The sequence below is a fragment of the Antrostomus carolinensis genome, unplaced genomic scaffold (genome assembly GCF_000700745.2).
Source record: "Antrostomus carolinensis isolate BGI_N321 unplaced genomic scaffold, ASM70074v2 scaffold13626, whole genome shotgun sequence".
Taxonomy (NCBI): Eukaryota; Metazoa; Chordata; class Aves; order Caprimulgiformes; family Caprimulgidae; genus Antrostomus; species Antrostomus carolinensis.
The window spans coordinates 37,958-54,444 of NW_010321242.1; the positions used below are offsets into that span (position 1 = coordinate 37,958).

A 16,487-nucleotide genomic window follows, 5' to 3' on the forward strand; every position below is an offset into this window, starting at 1 on the left:
CATTACACCCGTGCAGCTGCTCTTTCCTCTTGCTGGTGAGTATGGAAGAACCTACCTGATGTTCCAGCTGTATTCACAAACAGGCACAGGCTTATCTCTGTTTTAAAAACATGGAAGCAAGATTGCAGAGGAATAGATAGTATTTGGATAAGAGCTGCGCCAGCACCGTTCCAACATCCAGCAAGTTAATTGGGCTTGTCCTAAGGAAGAAGAGCTGAAAAGGAGGAAGTGGTTGAGATCTGCCAGCTCCCCGAGGGGAGCTCTGTGAAAGCTGCAGGCGGGTGCTGAGGGCTCAGTTGGGCTCCACCGGTGCAAAGTTCATCCAGATGGGCAGAGTTGAAAAACCCCAAACTATTAAGGTCTGAGGAGATCTTAAGTAATTTGGGGAAGGTCTTTATCAAAGAATAATGTTGCCCCTCCACGTTTGGCTGCCCTATCAGAAGGAGTGGGCAGGATGCCAGAGGGACAGGAGGGGTGGGGAAGAGTCCTTCTTGTTTGTTCTGCTTTCTGCCCTTCTTCCCTAAAGATCTGTTACCAGAAACTCATATCAGTGACAAGACCCTTGTGGTCAGGTCCAGGTTGGCTGTTCCCATCTCATTCTCTGCCCCTTTCTCCTCATCTGCCTGTTTCCACCTTTTCACATGCACTGGCTGGAGTCCCAAAGTGAGCAGAGCCTTGTTTCCCCTCCCAGAAGGCACAAGCTCTCTGCTCCCTTTGATTGTGCCCTGGCCGCATGCAAAGAGAAACAGGACCTTGCTCCTGGAGGATTTCCCACATGCTGCCTGGAAGCCAGCTCTGACTTCTCTTGGAGACTCCAGATGCTGCACCGTACTTACTTTTGCTAATTAAGTCATACAACATCCAGGGCTGTATCAAGCTGAGGATTAAGATTCCTTTTTTCACCTTAATTGCAAACAAAAGATAAATGAAATATCTAGTGTAAAGCGTGCAGTTTGAGAGCCTGTGTTCAACAAAGGGGCTGTTCTGAAACCTGACATGGCTCATTTTGCTTCAAGTGGAGTTGTTTTACATTTCTCATTTCCTAAAGCTTAAGATAATTAGGTTTTGGTCTGGTAACGTGTCTCCTGTGGATTGATGTTACTGGGGAAAACTTACCTGTTCTGTTGGGAATTATTTTTGTGTGGTCAGGTTTAATAAGATGCATCATATGCATATGCTTGAGGGAATTTGGCTTCAGCCTGTCAGGCTTTAATGTTGTGCTACAGGTAGAAAGGACAATGAGCTGGTTTTTAAGCAGTCTGTTGTGATGGTTAAAGGAATTCTTTGATGACAAAACTACTGGAAAATAGTGGAAAAGTGCAGAAAAATGTCCTGGGAGACTGAGCTGTTCTTGCTGCCTCTTTTTTTTTTTCTCTTCAGCTAGTAAGTGCTGACTGGGATGTTTTGCCACAAGGTAAATTAGTTTTCAGCTTTGTCACCTTGCTTGTAATGGATACAAGGATACCTTGCAGCACCACTCATTTCCTATTAAAGCAAATGAGACGGCAAAATCTACATGCGTTTCACTGAGTGTTGTGCACTGTTTCTCTTGGTGGCAACACAGGAAAGAGGCTAGCTCTGAGAGGACCTCTTCAGATCAGGTAGTTCTCTCCGAAAAAGGGCACTTCCTTCTAATGTAATTATTAAAACTTGTGTTTCCATTAGTTGTCTTATTGTGCACAGTGTTGTACTGGGCAGAAGAGAATGTCTGTCCTCAAGAGACTGAAACAAAGACAGTGGGAAACAGAGCTAGCTAGTGTCTGGAAGGAGATGTCTAGGGGTGTCCTAGCCCCCAGCATGCTGGGGACTTAACTGATGGCATGATGTTAGGAGGGGGGAAAAGCTCCATGGTCCAGATGGGGTAGCCTCACAACTGGAAGGAAGGAGCAGATCCTAACCTTGTGCTGGCTCTGGAATTTGATTTGTGGCAAGTTGCCTCCTTCTTGGCTTTAATTTCCTCCTAGCAAGACCCTTCACAGGACTGGGAAGACAAATTGGCCAATGTGTGCACTAAGTGCTTTTCCAAGTATTTAAATAATGGAGTGTTAGGAATATTTTTATTTTGGTTTGAATCTGGTTAATTTCTCCAAGACTAAATTGCTCCATACAGGAACTGCAAATGGGAGAGTGATAGGTCCTGTCTAAGCCCCCTGAGGAGACAATATGAGATTGTTATACCCAAATCGGGACATTTTTTATTCTTTAGGACAAACCCGAGCAATTCATTGTTTTAGGCTGATGGATCAGGGTGATTCAGTCATTGATTTAAGAGCCTGTCCTTCAGTTGCAGCCTCATAATCACAGGATAACTCAGGTTGGAGGGAGCCTCAGGAGGTCTCTGGTCCAACCTCCTGCTCAGAGCAGGGTCAGCTGTGGGATCAGACCAGGTTGCTCAGAGCTGGTTCCAGATGGGTGTTGAAAGCCTCCAAAGACAGCGGTTGCCCTGCAGCTCTGGTCAGCCCTGAAGCTCAGCAATCACCTAAGGAGCCTTCTGCTCTCTTTTGCTACAGAATGAAGAGGAGGAAATCAAGCTGGAGATAAATATGCTTAAAAAGTACTCCCATCACCGGAATATTGCTACATATTATGGTGCATTTGTAAAGAAAAGTCCTCCAGGCCAAGATGATCAGCTCTGGGTAAGTGTTTAGTGTCATTTCTGTTCGTTAGATTTAGGGCTCCAGTATGTTTGGCTTGAACTCTGTCTCAGTGAAGCTCTGAAGTCAGTGTTCTGAAGAATAACATATAAAAGAGAAAAATTGTTCCTCCCTACACATACGATTTCCTTTGAGGATGGGCATAAAGTATGTTGTGATACTTGTGCTGTCATTCTGATTTGTTGGTCAAACTTTTCTTTTCCAAATTAAACGTTTCTGTAATTTTTATTTTCTTTTAACAAAATTGAAAGAGAGCTTTCCTCTTCCCCTTCTCTCCTTTTTTCTTGTTGCTTTCCTCTCCTTTTTTTCAATTGGAAAATAAAAAAGGGAACAGACTAATTGGCAATAAATCAAAGAACAAAAATGAATTCTCCTTTTTTTTTTTTTTTTGGCTGCAAGACTTTTCAAGCTCTACAGCAAAATGAGAAATTTCAAATTCCGAAAATATTCCCATATTTTCCAGTTCTATTAGCTATTGCTTTTCTGATTTTGTGGTTTCTTAAAAAAAAAAAAAGAATAAAAGAAAAAAAAAAAGAAAAAAGTACCCATACTCTGTAATTGGAGGGGAGCATTAATGAGGTTTTTTTTATTTATTCAGCAATGTGTATGATTCAGGAAATGAGATTTTATGTTGCCTGGCATCTGGGAAAGTTTCATGTAGTTTGCCACACCTTGATTGTGGTGGAGTAGGTGTTTGCTCATGGTATCTCTGCTGGCACCCTGTCCGTGCTGTGGTAAAGGTGTATTGCATTTGTCTTCCTGCAGTTGGTGATGGAGTACTGTGGTGCGGGCTCTGTCACTGACCTGGTAAAGAAGACAAAAGGGAACTGTTTCAAGGAAGATTGGATTGCATACATCTGCAGAGAGGTTCTCAGGGTGAGTCCTGGTTCTGCCAACAGAGCTTTGTTGCTCATGTGCAAGAAAAAGGCCTTTCCAAGCCTTTGGTCACTAACATAGATCACTAATGAGCATGATTGTTTAACAGTTTTGATCCATGTGGCTCATGGGCTGTGGTCCTTGAGTTCAGAAGAGCCCAAAAATCCAGCCTATTGACATCCCATATTATTATGTAGTTAATCCCATTTTCTGTGTCAGGAACAGAAAATTCCTGTTTCCTATGGCAAATAGCCATGTTCTGAAAGTCCAGATTCTGGGCATCTAGAAAAGTAAATACATTTTCTGTTTTCAGTAAGTCTGTCCTCCACATGAGGAGATCTTGCAGCTCATTGCTTCAGCTGTTGATGCTGTGCAAGATCTTTCTGTTCATAATTCCTTTACCTGCACACACTCAGGGGCCTTTTTTCCACACTATCAGAAGCAATGTTGACTAAAGTGCATTTCACAATCTTAAAGGTGGCCCTGCTGGGGCAATATTGCCCAAGATAATTCTTGGGGCTATATTTCATTCTTTGCAGGCTTAGAGCTTTTGTTTGCTTGTTGTTTTGGTTTGTTTTGGGGGTTTTTTTGGTTTTTGTTTCTGGAAAGTACAGAGGATAAAACAATTCCCAAGTGTAATCTAGTGAACTAGCCTGGGGGGAAAAAAACCTAAATGTTGGAACCTGTCATTCTAAATTCAAAACCCGTTACAGAATTACTGATCCATCTTCCTTGTAATGGAATTTTACTTCTTTTCTAAATAATGGTAAGATAAATGTGTATTCTGGGAGCTGGAATTCAAATGGCATCCCAAAGTAATGCTTCAATATGGACAAACCTTTGCTTCTGGAGCAGAGGAGTTGAGAAGCGTGTTCAGTAGAGAATATTGGCCATCTTACAAGGATTTGAAATTAGACTGCAGATTGTAATACCTAAAGGTTGTTGTTCTTTTGTGTGGCTATAATATCTCTATTAAAGCAATTAATGTTAAAACATTTGGTTTACGCTTATGCAACTGAAAACCGTAACAGCATGCTGTTGTGTAGAAATAAAACTAAAACAAAAAAAGCTGGTGTAAAACAAGAGGCTGGATTTAATCATGCTTGTTTCAAAACAGAATGACCCAGTTGCATGTGGATTGACAATGTTTCCTTCTGGAAAATTTAGCAGCTGAGTGGAAGCTCTGTTTGAAGTCATTAATATTACAGAGGCTAAGCATTGAATGAAGCATTCTCTGGCTTACTATAATGTATTATTTCAGTGTATTCCTTTCTATCTTTGCTGGTTTAATCATAAACAATTTTGGAACGAAGGAGAAGGCAGAATATTGCAAATCTTAGCTGAATGAAAACAATATTTGCCACATTCAAAAAGAGGTCTGACATGGTATTTTGAACTTTCTGTGGTCCATTTACCATTGAACATGGTTTTGCTGAATGCAGAATTTAAGCCACTGTGGCCAGCCAGCTGCTGTCTCTGGTCCTCGTGCAGAGCATTCTGCGTTGCTCATTCTCTCTTTTGTTTGCTTTTAACACATAGTATAAGCAGGCATCCTTTGATTCTGAGGCAGATGTTTAAGTTATTGCTACCTTGTTCTCTTCACACTTGACTTCAGAGATACTCATTACTGTCAGACCTGTGGGTAAAGAAGACAATCAAACCTGCAGTTGCTGTCCTTTCTCTTCCCCAAAACTGGGGTCTTCATGTTGCTACTGAGATCTGAAGGGCTTTCCCTATGAATAAACTGAGAAGGGTAAAAGTGTAAAAAGGCTACAATGCCACACTCATGATAATGATAGGAAGAAAGAGTAAGGAAAGTCTGGTTTTCTTTTAGGGCTTGGCACATCTTCATGTTCACCATGTTATCCATCGAGATATTAAAGGACAGAATGTTCTTCTCACAGAAAATGCAGAAGTAAAACTGGGTAAGTTTCTTTAAATGTGTGCTAGAAACCTGTTCGTAAAAATTTAAGATTTCCATCTTGTCTTGGAAAGAACCTTCAGTAACCTAAGAGCAACAAATATGTCAAGTAGCATTAATGCCTGTGTTTATAAGGTGTCTTTCATGTAGAAAGAGCTGAAAATGTGAGATGTTCTGCAAGGATGTCACTCACAGCCTGTGGGGAATACAGCTACTTCTGGGCACTCAAACACACAACCTGTCTAGTAAGTCACAGCACCATCAGGCCTTCACAGCAGATCCCAGCATGCAAAGACTTCCAAAATAAAAAAAGTTGGTGGAATAATTTGCACTAAGCCATTTCTCTAAGGGAAGGGGTCTTAGAGATTTTCACAAATCTGACAAGAGGTGAAATTACTCATGTGTAAGGGCTACCACTGAAGAGTAGCTCTTACTAATAGTCATCTTTCAGAAATGTTGGAGACTTTACTTATTTCCTTTTCTAGTTGTGACATGTCAGTGTTGACAACTTATGACTTCCTAAGACTAAACTCAAGTACATATCTCTCTTGAGGAGTGGATGTCTTTCCTGTTTTAGGAGGACATCACAGAGAATGCATGGCAGTGATTTGAAGGAGCAGTCTAAGGGAGAGCACTTCTGTTATTTGGAATTATCCTCACGCTCCCTCTCTCTTTAATTGAAAGGATTCACTGTAGAGTTGGAGAACAAAAGTCATAAACATGGCCTGTGGATGTGGGATAGGATGTGTGGCTGGAGCGAGTGAAAATAAATATTTTAAATCTCATTATGGTTTACCTTTATGGCAAAATCCTGGCTTCACTGGAGTCAAAGGAAGTTTTGCTGTTGCATTATATGAAGGCAGGATTTTACTTGTAGTCTCTAAAAGATATGTACTAGTTTTCAACTGTTCCCTCTTAAAACTGGCAAGATGCAGGGGGTTTGTGTGTTTATGGTCTTGTATAGTTACTAGTCCCACCGTTCTTCACATGGTCGACAAGTTAAACCTTTCTAACTCTGATTACTAAGTACACCAATTAAAAAAACCCCAGTTGTTTCCAGAGAGATTTGGCTCGCATGTCTTAAAGAAGCTAGAAATGCAAGACGTCCTCAGTACAGTTCTGTTCCACTTCAGTGTAAGTGTGCACACTTCCCATCAGAGCACAGAGCGTGTGATGATCCCAAAGACCAGGTCCAACTTACTGTTGGAAAGACATGTTAAATTATAGTAGTACAAATGATTGTGGTTTGCAGATGATCTGCAATGAGATAACGTAAGTGAGAAGATCTGATCCTTGGTGGTAACCATGGGGCCATCTCCTTTCAGTCCTTTCTTTTCCCTGTTATTTTGTCTTATCTGTGAATAGCACTCAAGTGCTATACCCAGTGGATCCAATTAGTGTATCTTGGAGGTTTGCTAGACAGTCCTCATGAAAGAAACACCCTTTTCAGCACAAAAAGCACCACACAGTTCTCTCATTATGATGAGTCTAAGATCGAATAAGCTAGTATACTCTCCAGTTTGTTCCAAGATAGTATATGAATGTAGGGAAGGAGTTATTCCAAACACCTCAAAATGAAGTGATATGATAGTTCTTTCCAGCTTTCACAAATGACCATGTTACACATCCAAATTTGCCTTGTCTGTAGATACTATTTTTCCTTTCAGATACTAAAGATCTCGAGTCCTAATCAATGTAGCATTTAGATTAAGCATAAATTATTCTGTTATATCTTCCTAGAGCAATTCCTGTGTGTTTTAACCTGCCTGACAGATTTAGCATGCTGTTTATTTGATCCTTCTGTCAAAAAGCAGAAAAAAAGGCAGTTAAATTTCAACTATTGGATAAGATGTACTGGAGGAACTGAGATTTGATATGCATCGTAGCCCAAAGATTTGGTATTCTAAACAGTGTGAAAATAGCCAAACAAACACTCTACCATGTGGATACAACTCTTTATTAATTCTTTACCTCTGCTTGGCTTTTCAGTGGATTTTGGTGTAAGTGCTCAACTGGATAGGACTATTGGGAGAAGAAACACATTTATTGGCACACCGTATTGGATGGCGCCTGAGGTCATTGCTTGCGAGGAGAACCCAGACTCTACATACGATTACAGAGTAAGTGTTACAACTCCGCATAAGGTAGCAAAACATGCAGGTTATTGCTGAAATCCTGCTTAAGTTCATTGCTGAATCCTGCATTTGAAAAGTTCAAACTTCCCTCCTTTTAAACCACAATGATATAATAATTGTACGAATAGAAGTATTTGTAATATGTGGGTGGTGGCTCTTTTTAATAGTGGAGTTTCATTATGAATATTTTTTGTGAATTGTTAATACATTAAATACCCTTTGAACTTCTGTGCAAAAAAAACCCCACAAAAAATGGTATTTGGAGGTTGCAGGTCAGGATGGAAAAGAAAAGAAGAGGTAAATTTGGAAAGAATACTTGAAGTAGTGTAATACTAATATGACAAGTTACTGATCTCCTCCGTAATAGAGCTGTTTTACTCTGTACTCAGCGGCGAATCCTGAGTTAACTGGCATAATTAGTATCACTTAATTCATTTATGAGCATATGGCTGCAAGAGGTTTCTCATCCCAGAATGATTTCTGGTCATTCGCAGGGTGGCTGAGGTGAGCAGGCACAGAATGTCTTGTATTTCAGTTTGTGCCCATTGCCTCTTGTCCTATCAGTAGGCACCACTCAGAAGTTCCATCTCGCTCAGCCCAGAGCCTCCCAGTTCCAATTGCTTAAATATCTTTGCGGCCTTTTGCTGCACCCACTCCAGTATATCCAGGGTTTCCTTGGACTGGGGAGCCCAAGAGCAGCTATCAAGCACTTTTTCTGATTCTCCTCCTAACTCTTATAATATGCTGATGCTGTTCCAAAGGGACTTACAAACCTTATTCTTTATCCTCTGGCCTGTTTCCAGCAGTGTTGTCATTTGTCTGCCTACACTTACCACGCAGGATGTTTTACAGGAAGGCTTTCTGAGCAGCCATCTTCTGAGTGACCCTCTGATCACTTTTGTGGTTCAGGTTCTGTCTTGGTTGCCACTGTGCACCTCTCATTCTAATTGTGGCTTCAGAAATATTTATTAGAAGAACCTTTTATCACTTCCATTTTCTAGTGATTCAGAGACTGTGATTCTTCATTGTTGAGACCTTCTGTACTGCACTGGCAGAGTGAGGTCACATTGTGTGAGTGTTGGTCATCACCAAAGAATGTTCTTGGATTTTATTTTATTTTTCATACCATGTAACTCTTCTATTGAAACCTCAAGAAATTAATCTGTTGTCTTCGTTCAGTCAATTTCCTTTTCAGAAGATAAAAGCATTAGGAACATGCACCCCTAATTCTTGAGGTTTCTTTGCCTTTAGTAATAATCACAGTTCATCTGCATACATTTATATCTGCTTCCGAATAGATTCTGCAGATGGTAGTTTAAAACTGATCAGCAGGGGTTTTGGAAGCTCTTATGCAGACAGCGCTATGACTCAGAAGGTGGCATGGATCTGTTCTTTTCTACAGAGATTTATAGGTGATGCAATGAACAAAGTAGCAAGAAAGCACTCTGTAACTTCTTGCTGTTCCAGCTCTGACTGAAAAAAAAAAAAAAAAAAAGAATAAAAATATATGTGCATAAATATGTATCTACACACACTGACCTTTACAAACACTGCTGTCATCCTCCCTTTCATCTGTCTGCCTCTCGCGCTTTGAAACTCCAAACCAAAATTTCTTGTAGTCTGGTTGTTTCTCCATTGTCCCCTAAACCTGCAGTACTACCCTAGAAGACTTTTCTAATCTTCAGATTAGAAATCTGTTAATTTCCCAACAGTTTTGTTGTCAAATCCCTCCACAAACTATGATGTGAACTGGTTTTCAGCTTGCGTAAAGCAGTTCAGAGCAGCTGGACTGAGAAGGCTCTGTTGATAAGGTCAAATTTAGTTAAGAGTGCCACGTGGGGTATGAGCTGCTGTTCATGTAATGTTATATTGCTTCTAATCTTTGAAGGTTTGTCTTCTGTCATTCCCTTTTTAAAAGATAGTTTTAGAGAAGCCCTGCAAGTTGGTTTGGTCATGTGCCTCTCATTTGGCTACATTTGACGCAAAAAATAGTAAAATAATGTACATGATTAATCAAGTGGAGACCTGTGAAGTTTTTGCAGTCACTGGTAGTGTTTCTGATGTATCTTCCGTGATCAAAACCTGGCCCTTAGCATCCAGATAAGCTGATAAAGAAAACTCCACTCAAAGTTAACTGAGCTGAACATATTTTGCAGCATAAACGTGACTGCATGATGTGCTCTCCTTTCAGGCACCCAAAAACATGTGACTGGAGAAAAAGTCAGACCCCAAGGCCTGACTATAATTCTGTTCCATCGGTGCAGAAATTCAGCAATGACTTCTCTGAAATAAGCATTAAGACCAAGAATTTTTTGACCAGAAGCAGGGGGGGGGGTGAGGCACTGCTGTGTCTCACTGCCTCATGAAAACAGTTTAAAAGATTTAAGATGTATTTAAATGGTGCCTGCTATATTCTGGCTCTTGTTCTTTGAATGCAGAAGGTCTGCATTTTGGGGCTGGCTCCTTAAACGATGAATCAGCTGTTCAGAGTTGCATGGGAAGCTTCTGGCTGTTAGCACATTTCCTAAAAGCTCAGTAGGGAATGGGAGGGAGCAGAATGTATGTCAACCCAATCCAGGAGAAATCTAGGGAAACTAAAAAGAAAACAAACAAAAAAAAACCCCCAAAATTAAAAACCCAAAAGAAAATAAACCAAAAAAAGCTTGAATGCTGCAAGTTGCAATGTGCCATGTTTCTTTTCCTGCAGAGTGACCTATGGTCTTTGGGAATCACTGCTATTGAAATGGCCGAAGGAGCTCCTCGTAAGTGGTTTGGTATAAAGGTGTGGGTGTCTGTGCTTTGTTAACATGTTCTGTGTTAAAATAACTCATGCTTGGCTAATGTGCAGATGTACAAAATTCTGGTTCTGGCTATATCTTTAAAAATAATCTATGACTTTTCCTCACCTGAGCTCTTTTGCTTTCTTCCTTTTAGACCCTTTAAGTCTGTATTTCAATTCCTTGCCTTCATTTCCTAGGGAAACAAACAAATTTTTTCTTAGGGCTCTTGTTAGCATCGCTTTGTTGATCACTGCCTGTTGGGTACAGCTAAGGAGAAGTGATTGACACATTAGCAGAAAAAATTGACAAGAGTGGCTTTGGGCTTAGGTCACTAAAAAAAAAAAAAAATGGCAGTGGGAGAAGCTAAACCTAAAGGTTGTATTTTTACTCTGAGACTGACTTGATTCTCACAGGTTTTGAGATGAATGCTCTGTTTGCTCACGCAATGGCTTTGGTCCATGACCACATTCTCAGCCTGACAGCAGATGGCCATAGTTTTACAGCCTGCCCTCGCCTGCCAGCTGACCCCTCGCTCCTCCAGTGAGCCTCTCGCAGCCAGTTGCTTTGTCCCAGAGCCCGTGAAGCAGATGTGGTGTGATGGGGTATCCGCTCACTGCTGAGAGCACAGGAGATTAAGTAAATTATACTCTGGCCTGAGCTTGAGAGCATGTAGGCTGTGTTTTTAAAAAACACACTTGGCTGTTCTGTTAGACTTGGTTTTTAGCAGCACTCAGGAGGCAGCTGGAGTTCAGGAGCACTTTCAGACGCTGTGCTTCAGCCTAGCCGAAGCTTAGTCCTGGGACATGAGTCCGTGGGGGGTTTTCTTTGAGAGAGACTTTGTAGCTTTGCATGCTGCCTCCTCGTGCCACTTGTATTTGATATTTTCACTAGTTTTGCCAGGGAAATGCTATGGATTTCATTCTGTTGTGTTTTGTTTATTGTAGTACAACAGTGTCTGGGACCATAGCTAGAAACCAGACTTCTTGTGCCTCTCATCCCCACTGTATCATGTGCTATTGAAAATACAAAGGGAAATGTCAAAAACAGAACCCAGATCTGAGAAATGATGGCACGTGGATGCAGGCAGAGAAATTAATAGAAGGCAGTGAAAGCTTTACTAGACCAGAGTCTTCCCGCTTTTACTGGTTCCGCAGTGCTCTAAGTCCCCTCCTGTTAAGAGAATCACTGCTGAACACCTGTATATCGTAAGAAATCAGCGTCCATATAGTTCCTGTCAGTTGTCATTCAGTAGCTCTATTTTGTGAAGAAAGACCTCTGATCCTCAATATTTCTCCGTGACAGGTGGAGCACATTCATAATTCCATACAAAATGTCTGGGATAGATGAGATGTGATGGTATTTACTTTCTGCAGAATTCTTTGTAGCTTCAGCTTTTCACAACAGCAACGCTAAAGAGAAGTACATTGGGCTGGAGAGAAAACAACATCTGAATGCATGAGCAGAATCTGTTGCAGATTGTATAATAATGGTGCTCAGACTCCTGAAACACAGAATAAATGAATCGTGTGCTTAGTCATTACGTTCTGTGCCAGTGACGCAGTTTATGAGCTCTCCGCTTCACATCAGGTTTTCTTCATCCTACATTTTCTCTTATGCCATGAATGATGTAGCTAAGAGTTCAATTAAAATTTAGCTTACCATTTATCTGAACCATAAGCCAGACATAATAAATTATTTCAAACCCAACTTAAACTTCTATTTATGCAAAAACATGTGTTAGAAAGGTGAGCTTTTTTTAATGTCCTTCTGAAGCCTTGTATATAAAGAATATGAAGAAAGTTGTGCTTGTTCCTGCTGTTCAGCCTTTCTTTCAAACTTCTTTTAACTGGCAATAACAGCATAGTGTTGTGAAAGATTTCTGTGTGCTCAGAGACTTTATTTCTTGGCTGTAGTGTGAATTTCATTGTCTAATGGTGTGGTTCTGCAGCGGATGCTGTGCTGTTGGCGTGGGAGTGTTTGTGGAGGACTGCTCCTCTCTGACCCAGGCTCATGGCGTGGCCGGGTCAGTGTGGTCAGGCTGTGGGAGGGACACGGTGGGGACATACACCCCTCAATAGCTTGTGGTTTCCTTTGCAGCCCTGTGTGACATGCACCCCATGAGAGCACTCTTCCTCATCCCACGGAACCCACCCCCAAAGCTGAAATCCAGAAAATGGTAAAGAGATGTGAAAAACTGTATTTCTGCTGTCTTGGGCTTAGGAGGATTTTGAGATCTCTTATCCAGAGACAATGATTTTGTTAAATCCTACAGTGATCTGTGAGGTCTTTCCTAGTCTATTTCTAGTGCTGGAGTAAGCCACAGGAGCAAATGTAGTTACCTTTGGGAAGCAATACTTTTCTTTCAAACTCTGCATAAACTGCAGCAATCATTGCAGTTGCTAAAGTCTGGCATGGGTGGCTGAAATTGCAGTGTAGGCAAGGCTTAGATGGGCTGCTTGGGGTCAGTGCTTTGTCAGAAGACTGCATGGACATTGTAGGACTAATAGCAGTCACTGTGGCCTACAGAGAATTAGTTTGCCTTTTAAATGAAGTGTATAAAGAAAATCTTCACCATATCAAAAGGCATTTTTGAGAGAGTTGCCTTGGCCAGGTTGTATTTTTGTTGATCCAGATGTAAATTTCAGGTAATTCCACTGAGAGGGCGTTTGGGGTGGAGTTCCCCATCATTTGCCCTCAGCACTGTGCTGGGCTCAGGACTCAAATTCAGAGAATCACAGAATCATAGAATGGTTTTAGTTGGAAGGGACCTTAAAAGCCCATCTAGCCCACCCCCCCTGCAGTAAGCAGGGACATCTTCTACTAGATCAGGTTGCTCAGAGCCCCGTCCAACCTGACCTTGAATGTTTCCAGGGATGGGGTATCTACCACCTCTCTGGGCAACCTGTTCCAGTGTTTCATCACCCTCATTTTAAAAAATGTCTTCCTTTTATCTAGTGTAAATCTACTTTCTTTTAGTTTAAATCCATCACCCCTTGTCCTATCACTACAGGCCCTGCTAAAAAGTCTGTCCCAAATTTTCTTACAGGCCCCCTTCCAAGTACTGAAAGGCCCCTAGAAGTTCTCCCCGGATCCTTCTCTTCTCTGGGCTGAACAACTCTCAGCCTTTCCTCACAGAGGAGGTGTTGCATCCCTCTCATCATTTTTGTGGCTGTCTCACTGGAAGTCTCACACAGTTCCAGTGCAAAAGGAAACCTTTCAAAGTTAGCACTTTCCATCACTTAGGGGTAGTGCTTGGCGCACAAGTTGAAAAGGATATTGTTTTCTTCCACTTTTCTGTCTTTTTCAGGTCAAAGAAATTCCTAAACTTTGTTGAAAGCTGCCTTGTAAAAAATTATTTGCATCGTCCATCCACTGAAACCTTGCTTAAGCATTCTTTCATCCGAGACATGCAGAATGAACGGCAAGTACGCATCATGCTGAAAGACCACCTGGACAGGACCAGGAAGAAAAAAGGAGAAAAGGGTAACGTGGCAAAACAAAAATAAAAGACACTGCAGAGAGTAGGTCCTCTTCCAATTTTGGCAGCAGAGTACAAGGCAGATGGTACTGAAATACTAGAACCAGGAAAACGATGAGGAAAGTGTTGTCCTTGATAGTGATGGGGCTGTTTTGAAGATCTCTATGCCAAAGCCCAGGTCCTTCATAGTGTTTAAGTACTAAGGTCTTTGGAGCCTGACTGACCCTGATTCATTGAGAACAACCCTAATGCTAATGTGAGTGAGGAGCCCCAAGTAAAGTCTGGGTCCCTACTTTCTTGAGTATCTAAGTAGTACTCAGTGAGTGTTTTCTAGTCTCTTAGTTCATCTGTCTGCCCCTGATCCATTGACTTTACCTGTTGAATCTCCATGTAATTTTAATTTGTGATTTCTTTGGGGGCAGAAGTGATCTTTAAGCATTTTGTAGTGGAGTGCACAAAAGAGACCTCGAGAAAACATGCAAGCTCCAGCAAAACACTAATGGGTACAATGAATCATCTACTTCACAGAGTGACTGAAGAAAGAGAGAGAATCTGAGTTTGTTCCAAATGCTAGCCTTACTCTTCAGAGCAAAACCTGGAAGAAGCAGTGCTGGAGTGGGGATGATACTTGTGTAAATGCCTGTGCACAGCAGACTAAGGGCTGTGCAAAGTGGAGAGAGCCATAGCTTGTTGACCTCCAATTTTCCCTGCCCTCTCTCCCCATTTCCTCTTCTATATATTTTATACTGGCAGGGGCACTGTGAAGATCAGTGACTATGAGAGAAAACTCAGAAAGCTCTATACAGTTGGAAAGTGACTTATAACTCCAAGTATTGATTTGACAACAGGAATATTTGTGCCTAAAATGAAATTGCTGTTGCAATGTAGATTTACTGACTCCAATAGTAGTTGCATATTCTGCCACCTCTTTCAGCTATCAATCTCAAAACACATTCAGATGGAAAGATAGCGAGTCTCACAGATGCCCTTGAGGGGGAGTGGAATGTAATGATAACAATCGCTTCTTGATAGATAGTTATATTTTGACCTGAAAAGTGCTACTTTTAATCAAAGCTCCCCTGAAAGGGAGAACAGTGTGAAATTGCCAGACTATACACTTCAAAATAGTGACTTCAAAAAAATTAAGTTGCACTTCAGCACGCCGTGTAGCCAGCAACGCAGAGTAGGACCAGTTTGAAATTATTCCTTAAAAGGTGCCTTCATATTAGTCTTGAGGAGAACTTGAAAAATGTGGGTCAACTTCTTCTGAACCACTGTGCTAAAACTAGCATTGGTTTATTATCCCTCTTTTTTTTTTTTTATTATTCCCTTTAATACAAAAGGAAACCTGGATTTACTGAAGGCCTCAGCTTAACCATACAACAGGTATACAATAGCAGAGAAGGGCAGTACCAATCTTTTATGTCCTATCTAAATTTCTTTCTGAAGAACCTCTCTGCCGATGGTGTTATGGAGGTTGGATTTCTCTGTGGGTTTAGCCTAATTTATTTCAGATTGTGGAAATAGGTTAGTTTTGCAAAACCAATACAGTCAGTCAAGGGAAAACGTGGGAGTGTGTAAAGGGGCTGCCCTGAAACATTATCTGAACTAGATTTCGAATTATGTATGTAGATATCTTACCTCCCCTCAGCCTCCCAGTGCAACCTGTGGCTTTTAAATTCCTGTTGAGTTCAGGTTCAGTGCTCAGAAACAAGGTTCAAGATCGTATCTGAAATAACAGCATCCTCCACTGGGGTTTGTTTATTGTTATCTTTTTTTAGAAGAAACGGACTACGATTACAGTGGAAGTGAGGAGGAAGATGATGAGCTGAATGAAGATGAAGGAGAACCAAGGTTAATTTTATTACTGGAATAGCAAATTTGACTGCCCAAGCTGTTCTCAGTGAAGGCAGCCTTCCTGAGCCAGAATGGCTTTCTTAACTTGCTCTGAATTTATTGTCTCCTGTATCCCCACTGGTAGCTTTAACTGTTTTGTAGCTATCAAATATAACTGCTGAGTATAAGATGTCTGTAATAAGCTGCTTCTTAGTTCCCCTGCAGTAGAGAGGAAACTCTCAAATGAAGGACCCAATAATCTGCTTCAGGCTGTTTTGTAGTGCAGTAAGTGTGGATGCATAGTTAACATGCTGGAGATTCATCAGAACATCTTAATTTGCTAACACTGGACAACAAGCAATTCCAATGCACCTTGTATTCTCTCCTTAATGTTATGTTTAGTCATGTAGAAACCTCCCCTTTATTTCAGCTCCATAGTTAATCTCCCGGGGGAGTCAACTCTCCGTCGTGAATTTCTCAGGCTGCAGCAAGAGAACAAAAACCGTTCTGACCCTCATCGCCAGCAGCAGCAGCTGAAGGACCAGGAGAAATACAAGAAGCAGCTGCTGACAGAGCGACAGAAACGGATTGAGCAGCAAAAAGAGCAGAGGAGGAGACTGGAGGATGTGAGAACTGCTTTGTATTGTTGTTCCATGTCTCATCACAAATAAAAATGTGCCTGTAGAGAGTAGGCTTTGAAAGGCAAGAAGGCTTTGTTAAATTGTCAGCACAAGCTGGATTGTAGTCCTTGGCCTTGGGAGAACTGTGTCACTTTTGAACACAATGATTTTAAATGTGCTCTGTCCT

General features: G+C 41.3%; 1 protein-coding gene across 1 annotated transcript in view; it reads left to right on the forward strand.

Annotated features, from left to right (window-relative positions):
- Positions 1-16,487, forward strand: part of LOC104526421 (mitogen-activated protein kinase kinase kinase kinase 4-like) — a gene marked incomplete at both ends in the record, with an annotated part of 62,816 nt that overhangs the window by 34,093 nt on the left and 12,236 nt on the right. Inside the window, 9 exons of the mRNA XM_010169868.1 lie at positions 2,511-2,636; positions 3,420-3,530; positions 5,365-5,455; positions 7,441-7,571; positions 10,294-10,348; positions 12,464-12,542; positions 13,674-13,849; positions 15,626-15,698; positions 16,111-16,306. Coding sequence (XP_010168170.1) covers positions 2,511-2,636; positions 3,420-3,530; positions 5,365-5,455; positions 7,441-7,571; positions 10,294-10,348; positions 12,464-12,542; positions 13,674-13,849; positions 15,626-15,698; positions 16,111-16,306 — 1,038 coding nt within the window. The remainder of the gene's footprint in view (positions 1-2,510; positions 2,637-3,419; positions 3,531-5,364; positions 5,456-7,440; positions 7,572-10,293; positions 10,349-12,463; positions 12,543-13,673; positions 13,850-15,625; positions 15,699-16,110; positions 16,307-16,487) is intronic.